The following is a 12,312-nucleotide window of genomic DNA, read 5'->3' as shown; positions in this document are numbered from 1 at the left end:
TTTTCATGCGAATCGGACAATAAATGCGACCTGTACTTTGTTTACAAAAATACATGGACAGACGGACATGCGTAAATCGACACGGAAAGTGATTCTATGTATATTCCTAAAGGACCTATGAAAAAAATATATCTGGGGGCTATATCCAAATCTGAACAGATTTTTACCAAAATAAATAGCGTTCGTCCTTTGGCTAAAAAACTATCTTCCCCAATTTTCATGCGAATCGTAAAATTCAGAAAAAGAAAAATAAATGCCAAAGAAAGGTTAATGACAACACACCAGCAACGTCCACGGAAAATTATTTGACCAGGAACTAAGAGATCCAGTATACAGTCGACGGTAGACTTTAAAAATATAGTCTGAGGGTGTCAATGCACAATTGCTAGCCTTCCTTGAACAAATTATCGCCCTGAGTCAATGTAGTGGCTCTGCTGAAGACAGTTTATGTGAGGAACACCAACGTGCACAGAAATTCATATCAGGAGGCCCGCTAGACCAAATACAACGTTTTGGAAGCAACATTTTCAAAATATGTTACGTGTGCCTGCATCCGGTGTGGGGAATGGTATCAATTGGACTCCGGCTAACACAGTCGCCTTTCCCTCGGGTGTAAGTCCCAACCCTGACATCCCATCCTAAGGCACGCAACAGTTTTAACAAAAGTAACACTACATAAACAACAACACTACCATCAAGATGTATCACCACTCTCTGGAAACCCGGAACCGATGGCTTAGTATCTGCCCACCCAACCTAGATCACATTGTCCTTTTTTTTCCACTATGTGACCCCATTACCCGCCCACATCACATCACTTACCTCGTCGTTAATCCTTCCCACTCAAAAACTAACACATCATAATTTTTCTGTATAACGTTACAACAATCAAATCATATTTATTACTAATAATTTTACTAACCCTAATACAGTCACAAAAACAATATATATATTAAGTAATGAAATCAAAATAAAATGTTTTAAATTAAAGGTATATAAATAAAAGTATAGTAAAAAAAATAATATCTTTTAATCTATTTCTTTTGTTTTCTCAATTATCATGAGCTATTTTAAAAAGCAACGGCTATTCGCCAAATTTACGAGCGGTCTGGTGACCAAAAATTATTAAAAAAAAATGTTTACTTTTGAGTCAAGTTGACAAAACAAACGGTGAATAATCACCAAGCAACAATCAAAAAAAATAGAATTCAAGTACTTTGCTTTTCTTCGTAATCAAATATTAATTTCCGAACTTTTGTCGAAACACCCTAATATCCTTCAAAAAGAGCTCTTTTCTGGGTTATTATAAGGGGCTATCAAGAATTATCAATCCAAGCACTTGTCTGTCTTTTTGAATGTTGAAAAACACTACGAATTTTCACAGACATCAAAAACAAACATAAATATTTTAAGACAAATTATCAATAAAACTAAATATCAAATAAATAGATCATCGAATCAAAAAGGTAAGTAATAAAGGTTATAAATAATACGTCATAATAAAAAGGTTAGTAAAAGCACATAGTTTCCTTCTCTTTTGCGGATTAAGATGCTGGAATGTTTTCATTTAAATTTTCTTTTCCTTTCCGGATCTCTGCAATAATACTCACACACGCCTAAGAATATGCTTTGCAGAATACGCCACTATTGGTCTTTCTTGGCGTTTAGGACACAAATATCAACAGGCTTGTGCTGTCCCAATATGACACATTTAGGTGTCCCAAATAAATTTGTATTGGTGCTGAGCTGTGGTTTCGTGGAACGTATGGTTTTATTGTAGCTTCTCTCCATAGATGGCATTGGGGAGCAATTCAGATAACCCTTACTAGATAACACCGTTCCTATTTTTTTCTGGGGGTTAGGTCCTGGATACGGTGATTTCTCTATTTTCCACCAGGGCTTTTTCGACACACCAGCGGATTCGGCCTGCCTACCCGAAAATTAACATTTATTAATATAAATTATTCACTCAATTTCGTGTTGTTTTCTCAATAAGTTTTACCTTTTATTTATCCGCTGGATTCTAAATAATATTTTGTGTCGTCTATTGAAGCTTTAAACACACTATTCCTTATCTCCACTTTTTTCTAATAACAAAAAAAATACCGAGAAATTATACACTATAATTCATCGCCCTTTACATCACTTTTAATTATACCTCTTGATTTGGGTGAATAAATTACTATTAATTTATAAATTTAATCAGTTTTTCTTCACAAACAAATAGTTTTAACTGTTTTAGAAATTATTTTTGGTAATTCTACCGCGAAAACTGTGAGGTTTCCTCACTCAGCACCAATTAAATAACTAAATTTTTTGAACAAAGTACTCTCTTTTATAACCTAGCAAAGAGCAATGGCAGTATTCCAACAATCGACATTTTAGTAAAATAAATTCAGGCTATCCCTTTTTTAAGATTAAATCAACATTTGTCCCTTTCTATAGTCTCCTACGGGTACCTCTGTCTCCTAAATTAATTTTAAGAGAATTTTAAGTTTCAAAAGTGCCTTACGTCATCATTAAGAGAGTGTCTTTCTGTGTCGGTAAGACCGTACCTCCCATCTCAGTGGAATGATAGCCCTACCCAGTTTCGTCTGTCCCAAACTCAGAATACCTAACAATTGAACACAACAAAGAATATGTCAAAAGAAACAACAGATTGAAGGAAGCCGGTGGTAATTTGTATTGTTCCAGTTTTTATATTTAATTATTTGATTACTAATATAATTTTTCTCTTTTCAGATTAAGTTTTCCCCATATGGAAGGATGCAGCAGTCATCAAAATACTTGGAAGATGGTGTTTCCATTCCACTAAACGATTCTGATGACTTTTTCATTCATCCATATGTGGCAAACTGCCTGGGTTAGCCTTCGATGGTGAAGATGGCTAACCTGGCTTCCATGGGTGCATTCCACGGCAAATCGGAACACCCCAACGAATATGAAAAACATAAAAAAAACAATATCTCCTCCACCTGCGCTTGGGTATGGCTAGCCATATGGTTACCCCTTTGTAGTGCCCAAGTGTCAATTTGTGGAGAGGACATTTGGGCATGGCTAAACATACGTAATACTATGTTTACCCCCTTTTTAGTGCCCAGATGTCTCTATTAAGGGCTTAGCTCCCCACCACTCCCCATCTCGACATGTATTTTGGGAGTAAATGATAATTAAGCGTGGTTATGGAGACCGCCACGGGGCAAAAAAGGTCTCGCCCTAGGGTGTTTCCACGCAAAATTTTTTTTCGTCGGCATGGCTGGACTTTGTAATTTGGGGGGGGGGCCTCGCAACAAAACTCCATCACTGACTAAGGATGCCGGCAGTGATGGTGTGCGTGGACCTGCGCTCTGCTCATATGTTTGGATTCCAACGTGGGGAACTCCCACACCCTGAGATATAGCCGGGCAATGAAGTTAGGGAAGTATAAGTATATTACCCTGCACTTAAGTTCAGTTACTTGGTGTAACTTTGTTTTATTTACAGGGGGATCTGGTTGAATGGAATAAAAAAAATAGTTGGCCTTTTTTTCATAGATGGACGCATAAAGGAGAGTAATCACCGATGGTGAGTTTTGTGTTTGGGTATATATCGTCTATATGGGGGGAATGTTTGGAACTAGGTAGTAGGCTAATTAGTGGGAGTTATACTTGATCGTATTATCTGGCAGGTGTATGATTAAAACTATATAAAAGGGTGTAAATGAGTGGGTGTATAAATGGGTGGGAGTATAATCGGGTAGGTGTATAAATGGGTGGGTGTATAATCGGGTGGTGTAAAAATGGGGACAATACGAACACAAAAACAAAATCAGGTAGATGGATATCACAGATAGAAAATCGTTATATTGCACTATAAAGCCAAACTTAATACTATTAGGACGTCACAAACATTGATGCTTATCCTAATTGTATCACAGTTTAGTTTCTTTATTGCATTAATTACGATTTTATATCCTTCACGTGATATATTCCAATGGGACTCCCTTTAAGATTTTCCAGTTCATACAAGTTATTACCCACTGGTTTTACAACCCGACATTTGATGAACTTCTTACAGAATTTTGCGTTCACATTTTTCGAAAAGTCGGATTGGACAATATTTCGACGATACACCTCTTGTCCTGGTATAAATTTTACCAATCTTGCCCTCTTATTGTACCTTTCTGAGCTTCTTGAGAATGCTTTGTGTAGGTTTTCTTTAATTTTTCCTCTTAATAACTCCAGTTTCTCAGGCCTCTGCAACTCTTTCACCTCGTGATCCGTCATCGACATAAGTTTCCGGGCCAGATGGTAATCCTGGCCACTGGAAAACATATGGAATCCGAATAAAGCGAAGAATGGTGAAACTCCCGTTGCAGAGTGCACCGAGTTGCGCAAAGCACACTCGATCTCAGAAAGATAAAGATCCCATTCGCGTTGGTCCTCATCTAGATACGTTCTTATTGCCGTGATGACGGACTGATTCACCCGCTCCGACGCATTGGATTGCGGGGAATAGAAAGCTGTCTTTAAATGTGTAATTTTATAACGTTTAGTCATTTCTTGAAAAGCTTTGGAAGTGAATTGGGCCCCATTGTCGCTATGTATGACTTCGGGGACACCAAATTTGTGATATATTTCTTCCACTAGAAATTTTATTACGTTGGCAGTTGTGGCATCCTTCATGGCTTTTAAAAACGTAAATTTAGAAAAATGATCAACCACTATAAAAATATATGCATTGCCCTTTTTCGATCTAGGATATTTTCCAAGAAAATCTATGTATATTTTCTGAAAAGGGCGATCAGTTATCACCTCTTTTCCTATTTGGGGCATAAGATGTTGGTTACTAGACTTCACCTCTTTGCATATTTGACAATTTCGAATATATTCTCTAACTTGGGTTGTCATGTTTGGCCAATAAAAGAATCTTTTTAGTTTTTCAAGGGTTTTAGCGATACCTCCATGACAAGACGTAGGCGATTTATGCGTTTTGTCTATAATTTCGTGGGTTATACCACTCGGGATCCATAATTTCCATCTCAAATCTTCATCACTATCTTGATTCGGGAGATGTTTTTTAAAGATCAGGCCGTTTTCTACCTTGAGGTCAGGCAATTTTTCTAAGTTTTCTTGGATAGTCCTTATCAAGTCAAGATATTCTTCACTTTCAAACTCAACGGTTTCAAAGTCAAGATAATCGGACATATTAAGTTCCTCGATATGATCATCGGTGGGGGCTCTAGATAACATATCTGCTACCACATTTTCGGAACCTTTTCTATGCTTGATATCAAAATTAAATGACTGAAGTTGAAGGGACCATCGAGCTAGCCGCCCACTCAAATCCTTCAAAGACATTAACCATTTCAGTGACGCATGATCTGTTATTACCGTAAACGGCATCATTTCAACATAGGGCCTGAACTTCCCTATTGCCTTTACCGCTGCCAAGCATTCTTTCTCGGTCACGCTGTAATTGCGTTGACACGAGTTAAGCTTCTGCGAGTAAAAGGCAATAGGGTGTTCTTCCTCCTTATCATTAAGTTGGTATAGGACAGCACCTATACCATACTCGGATGCATCGCACTGAATATAGAAATGCTTTGAAAAATCTGGGTGGCGGAGCACAGGCGCAGATGTAAGGGCCTTTTTCAGACTCTCAAACGCATTTATAGCTTCCTCGCCCATCTCGAACTTCTTGTTTTTCCTAAGTGTATCCGTTAAGGGTGCAGATAAGGTGGCGAAGTCCTTGATGAACCGGCGGTACCAGCCCGCGGTTCCAAGGAAACTTCTCACTTCTCGTGGATTACGAGGTATTTTGATGTTCCTTATCGCCTTGACTTTATCCGGGTCCGTTTTCAGCCTGCCTTGTCCTATGATGAACCCTAAATATTTTAATTCTTTAAAGCAGAATTGAGACTTTTTCATCCCAATGGTCAAGTTAGCTTTTTTGAGACACACCGCGACTTCATTTAGAAGTCTTAAGTGTTCTTCAAAATCGCTCGAGATTACTAGAAGGTCATCTAGATAGATAAAAACATTTTCCCTGAGACGCTGAGGAATGACTTTGTCCATTAACCGGCATAAGCGCTGCGCTGCGTTACAGAGCCCGAACGGCATTACCCTGAACTGGTATAATGGCCGTCCAGGAACTGTAAACGCAGTGCAGGCTTTGCTATCGTCGTCGAGTTCAATTTGCCAAAAGGCGAACTTCAAATCGACGCTACTAATGAAATAGGTCTCATCTATTCTACTCAGAATGCCATCGATGTTTTGAAGAGGGTATGCATCTTTAACGGTCAATTTATTTAACTTCCTAGCGTCCAAACAAAATCTATTTTTGCCAGGTTTCCTGACCACTGTCGTTCTATTGCTCCATGGACTTTCCGACTCTTCAATTACGTTTAGCCGGAGCATACTGTCAACCTCTTCATATACAATCGCCTGAACCGCCGGGGACAAAGGATAATGGCGATCCTTTACAGGTTCTGCCCCTTCGATCAGTTTGATTGAATGCTTTTCTAAATTTGTTTTGCCAAGACCCTTTTCCTCAAACGTATCAAAGTTCCTGATGACATCATCTAATCTTTTCTGTTGTTCTGGAGACAGTTCATGGGGATTCAATTTATATGGTTCATCACCTACTATATCCTTTTGTAGTTTTTCTATGTTTATTTCATCAACCCCAATAACTTCAGGTGCTAAATTATATTCCTTCCAGAAATCCACTCCTAGATATACCTCCTGTTCCAAATCTGGACAGAGATAAAAATCCAGTTCTTGAATTATATTTTTATATTTAATGAGCAAGCTCACCTTTCCTAATATTCTATGCTGGTGACCAGCTGCGGTTTTGACCGTTGTAAATACGGGTCTTAAATCTACCTGAATTAACTCCAAAAACTCTCGGCAGCCTTTTCCTAAAACACTGACCGAAGCCCCAGTGTCGAGTAAACCTACTTTCTTTATCCCTTGGATTTCTACTTCGGCATATACCCTTTTGTCGTTTATCATATCGATTCTCTTTACCGATTCCACTATCTTTTGCATCTCCTTCTTCTTTCCTTTAAACTTTTTACGGGTCTTATAGATTCTGGAATCCTCAAAATTGGCTAGTTTATCATTTCCCATAATTCTGTTGCGGGCCTCTTCATAATTTTGTTGTCGTACCTCTAAAGGCACATAATGTCTCCTTTGAGGGTTAAAGTGCTCATTATTGACTACTGATAGATTTTGCAATATTGAATTTGGGGTTTGAATTGAAGACTTTCCTAAAATTTTAGTTACTTTCAGGGGTTCTCCGCTGGACGTGGCCCCCCTTTGTTCTCCACGCCCCTGCTGCGGTTTCCCGACTGGCAAATACTACATTTCGGCGTTTTCGTGCCTGGATTGCCGCATTTGTAGCAGAACAATGCCCTCTCTGCTGCGTCGCAGTCTCGGAATACATGGCCAGGTTTATTGCAATTCCAACATGTAATATTGGCGTTAGGTTTCCTTCCCATTTGTATAGCATCAACTTCTCCAATATCGTTTCCCATTCCATAGTTATCATATGGACAGTCATGGAAGTCGACGTTGACTTCGTTAACCTGCCTTATGGGACGATTTGGTGGAAGAACAGCCCTATTATCACGCCTAAGGAAAATCTTTTCCCCCTCATTACATTCAATCCTTAGATGTTCTACCGAACTCACTGGGATTGGGTACACGATTCTACTAATGTTCTCCCTTATATTCCTTTTCAGGATCTTAATCATGTCGTAATCTGAAATCGGCTGGACAAGTTTGGTTCTAATCTGACCCATAGTATGGAAGAAATTGTCAATGGTCTCATTGGGTTGTTGTTTCCGTTGAACCAGCTCGGTGACAATTTCGAAATTCGACTTGGAACTCTGATATTGGTTCAATAGGCTAAATTTGAGATGTTCCCAATCATGGTGTTTATTCGTCTTTTGGAACAACCAATACCAGGATTCCGCACGTCCTGACAACAGAAGTGGGAAGTCACGGATTACCTCCGACCAAGGAATATCATATTGCTTCTTAAAATATTCGAGACGATAAACAAATTCTTCCACTCCCAGCCCTGTTGAGCTGCCATCAAATTTTAGACCGAATTTGTTTATCCTGACACTGGTTTTTGGGTCAAATGGAGCCTGGCGATTAATATTTGCATTTGTTTGCGACTGATGATTCCTATTAAGAGATTGTGGTCCCATGGGGTTATTCTGAGGAATTTCCGGTACGGCCAATGCATTGGAAGATGTCGGAACTTCGGAATTTAGATCCCTATTGTGGGTCTCGGTTCCCCTAATGTTTCCCTGTAAAGGTGTTTGAGGAGCTAGTGGGATCAAGGATGTTGAGTTACCATTGTTCCCGACAGGTTGTTCTATCGGAGTGCCGTTTCCTGCTGGCCTATTTTCTCCTCCAGATTTTCTCTCATTCCCTGCCCTATTATTTCCATCTGTTAATGCCTTTGTTAACTCTATTAATGATCTCTTTATCTCATCCATTTCATCTTTCAGATCTTTTATCTTATCTTCTATTAGACGATTACCTACATCTTGGTTTTGGGGTCCCTTACCTGCTGCATTGTTTGCTGGTTGTGGACCTCCCGCAAGACCCTGGAGGAAGACGGGTCCCAAGGAGTTGGAAATGGGTGAATTAACATTGATTGTGCGGGATAAGTCCCTAATCTGGCCATCATTTGTAGGATTACTTCCTTCCGATTCTTCCATTTCTTGGTTAGTATCGTCTCTTTTCTTTTTATTGTCAATAATAATAGATCTATTAATATCAAATACCGTAGGTCTATCCCTTTTCCTGCTCTTTGACCGAGTTCCTGCACTCATTACCTTTCCAGTACCAGAAGTTAAAAAAAACGTAATTGGAATCTATTCAAAAGTGGGTTTAAGTCACTTTCTATCTTCCTACTAAGTATATTTTCTATTTTTAAACTCTGTTTCTTTTCAATTATATATCTTTATAGGAGGATTATTGACGAGATGTGATGTGTGCGGTGATCTCTAGCCTTCAAACGTGGTTTCCAATGGTGGTGATACATAAAACAGACTAACACAAATTTTGAACAAAAAATTATACTATTTATATATGACCTGATATGTCGACTTCGCGACCCTATCATTCGACTCAACTTTGTATGATACTACATCCCTAGAAGTGCTCTAGAGTGGCTATCCACATATTGGGTCGGTTCACATAAAAATACCAAGCTGAAACTAACATTTGTAACATTCCCAAAACATACATTACAACTACCTGTAGGTCCCATCGTACCCCGTAGGATAATACGTATTTTGGGTTTGAATAAGTCTTTCCTGTGCCTCAGTCGCGACCCCCCAGAGTATACCATTCCATACAACATTCTAGCTCATTGTCCAGAATGGATATGACATGATATCCTCCGTCGGATTTAACTTCGGCTGGAAAAGTGGGTCTATTGATAATGCTCTATTGGGCTATTTCCTAGCGTTTCGGTGACATACACTAACAAATTCTAAACATTTTTTTGGGCGCCATATTGTTACGTGTGCCTGCATCCGGTGTGGGGAATGGTATCAATTGGACTCCGGCTAACACAGTCGCCTTTCCCTCGGGTGTAAGTCCCAACCCTGACATCCCATCCTAAGGCACGCAACAGTTTTAACAAAAGTAACACTACATAAACAACAACACTACCATCAAGATGTATCACCACTCTCTGGAAACCCGGAACCGATGGCTTAGTATCTGCCCACCCAACCTAGATCACATTGTCCTTTTTTTTCCACTATGTGACCCCATTACCCGCCCACATCACATCACTTACCTCGTCGTTAATCCTTCCCACTCAAAAACTAACACATCATAATTTTTCTGTATAACGTTACAACAATCAAATCATATTTATTACTAATAATTTTACTAACCCTAATACAGTCACAAAAACAATATATATATTAAGTAATGAAATCAAAATAAAATGTTTTAAATTAAAGGTATATAAATAAAAGTATAGTAAAAAAAATAATATCTTTTAATCTATTTCTTTTGTTTTCTCAATTATCATGAGCTATTTTAAAAAGCAACGGCTATTCGCCAAATTTACGAGCGGTCTGGTGACCAAAAATTATTAAAAAAAAAATGTTTACTTTTGAGTCAAGTTGACAAAACAAACGGTGAATAATCACCAAGCAACAATCAAAAAAAATAGAATTCAAGTACTTTGCTTTTCTTCGTAATCAAATATTAATTTCCGAACTTTTGTCGAAACACCCTAATATCCTTCAAAAAGAGCTCTTTTCTGGGTTATTATAAGGGGCTATCAAGAATTATCAATCCAAGCACTTGTCTGTCTTTTTGAATGTTGAAAAACACTACGAATTTTCACAGACATCAAAAACAAACATAAATATTTTAAGACAAATTATCAATAAAACTAAATATCAAATAAATAGATCATCGAATCAAAAACGTAAGTAATAAAGGTTATAAATAATACGTCATAATAAAAAGGTTAGTAAAAGCACATAGTTTCCTTCTCTTTTGCGGATTAAGATGCTGGAATGTTTTCATTTAAATTTTCTTTTCCTTTCCGGATCTCTGCAATAATACTCACACACGCCTAAGAATATGCTTTGCAGAATACGCCACTATTGGTCTTTCTTGGCGTTTAGGACACAAATATCAACAGGCTTGTGCTGTCCCAATATGACACATTTAGGTGTCCCAAATAAATTTGTATTGGTGCTGAGCTGTGGTTTCGTGGAACGTATGGTTTTATTGTAGCTTCTCTCCATAGATGGCATTGGGGAGCAATTCAGATAACCCTTACTAGATAACACCGTTCCTATTTTTTTCTGGGGGTTAGGTCCTGGATACGGTGATTTCTCTATTTTCCACCAGGGCTTTTTCGACACACCAGCGGATTCGGCCTGCCTACCCGAAAATTAACATTTATTAATATAAATTATTCACTCAATTTCGTGTTGTTTTCTCAATAAGTTTTACCTTTTATTTATCCGCTGGATTCTAAATAATATTTTGTGTCGTCTATTGAAGCTTTAAACACACTATTCCTTATCTCCACTTTTTTCTAATAACAAAAAAAATACCGAGAAATTATACACTATAATTCATCGCCCTTTACATCACTTTTAATTATACCTCTTGATTTGGGTGAATAAATTACTATTAATTTATAAATTTAATCAGTTTTTCTTCACAAACAAATAGTTTTAACTGTTTTAGAAATTATTTTTGGTAATTCTACCGCGAAAACTGTGAGGTTTCCTCACTCAGCACCAATTAAATAACTAAATTTTTTGAACAAAGTACTCTCTTTTATAACCTAGCAAAGAGCAATGGCAGTATTCCAACAATCGACATTTTAGTAAAATAAATTCAGGCTATCCCTTTTTTAAGATTAAATCAACATTTGTCCCTTTCTATAGTCTCCTACGGGTACCTCTGTCTCCTAAATTAATTTTAAGAGAATTTTAAGTTTCAAAAGTGCCTTACGTCATCATTAAGAGAGTGTCTTTCTGTGTCGGTAAGACCGTACCTCCCATCTCAGTGGAATGATAGCCCTACCCAGTTTCGTCTGTCCCAAACTCAGAATACCTAACAATTGAACACAACAAAGAATATGTCAAAAGAAACAACAGATTGAAGGAAGCCGGTGGTAATTTGTATTGTTCCAGTTTTTATATTTAATTATTTGATTACTAATATAATTTTTCTCTTTTCAGATTAAGTTTTCCCCATATGGAAGGATGCAGCAGTCATCAAAATACTTGGAAGATGGTGTTTCCATTCCACTAAACGATTCTGATGACTTTTTCATTCATCCATATGTGGCAAACTGCCTGGGTTAGCCTTCGATGGTGAAGATGGCTAACCTGGCTTCCATGGGTGCATTCCACGGCAAATCGGAACACCCCAACGAATATGAAAAACATAAAAAAAACAATATCTCCTCCACCTGCGCTTGGGTATGGCTAGCCATATGGTTACCCCTTTGTAGTGCCCAAGTGTCAATTTGTGGAGAGGACATTTGGGCATGGCTAAACATACGTAATACTATGTTTACCCCCTTTTTAGTGCCCAGATGTCTCTATTAAGGGCTTAGCTCCCCACCACTCCCCATCTCGACATGTATTTTGGGAGTAAATGATAATTAAGCGTGGTTATGGAGACCGCCACGGGGCAAAAAAGGTCTCGCCCTAGGGTGTTTCCACGCAAAATTTTTTTTCGTCGGCATGGCTGGACTTTGTAATTTGGGGGGGGGCCTCGCAACAAATATGTATGCAAATTTTTCATTTCGAGGGAT

General features: G+C 38.2%; 1 protein-coding gene across 2 annotated transcripts; it reads right to left on the bottom strand.

The window, feature by feature from the left end:
- Window positions 1-864: 864 nt before the first annotated feature.
- On the bottom strand, window positions 865-12,298 carry LOC141393519 (uncharacterized). 2 transcript variants are annotated; one of them, XR_012410114.1, is made up of 5 exons: window positions 11,148-12,298; window positions 10,992-11,076; window positions 2,159-10,919; window positions 2,003-2,087; window positions 865-1,926 (listed from the first exon to the last, which is right to left on the bottom strand). XR_012410114.1 is itself a non-coding variant. In XM_073966551.1 (3 exons), exon 1 carries the CDS (start codon window positions 8,831-8,833, stop codon window positions 7,271-7,273), a length of 1,563 nt encoding a protein of 520 aa, XP_073822652.1. In that variant the 3' UTR covers window positions 865-1,930; window positions 2,003-2,087; window positions 2,159-7,270. The 2 variants fall into 2 exon arrangements, 1 of the variants encoding a protein (XP_073822652.1); XM_073966551.1 differs by lacking the exons at window positions 10,992-11,076; window positions 11,148-12,298 and having other exon boundaries at window positions 865-1,930; window positions 2,159-8,833.
- Between the last annotated feature and the right edge of the window lie 14 nt (window positions 12,299-12,312).

This window comes from Musca autumnalis, unplaced genomic scaffold, assembly GCF_047663935.1.
Source record: "Musca autumnalis isolate F117 unplaced genomic scaffold, ASM4766393v1 scaffold_2, whole genome shotgun sequence".
NCBI lineage: Eukaryota > Metazoa > Arthropoda > Insecta > Diptera > Muscidae > Musca > Musca autumnalis.
The sequence above is the reverse complement of the archived record's forward strand: the minus strand, read 5'-3'. Positions and strand labels throughout refer to the sequence as shown.

Bases quoted from the DNA above. Each gene is read 5' to 3' on its own strand.
- LOC141393519 (XM_073966551.1), bottom strand. From the start codon at position 8,833: ATGAGTGCAGGAACTCGGTCAAAGAGCAGGAAAAGGGATAGACCTACG.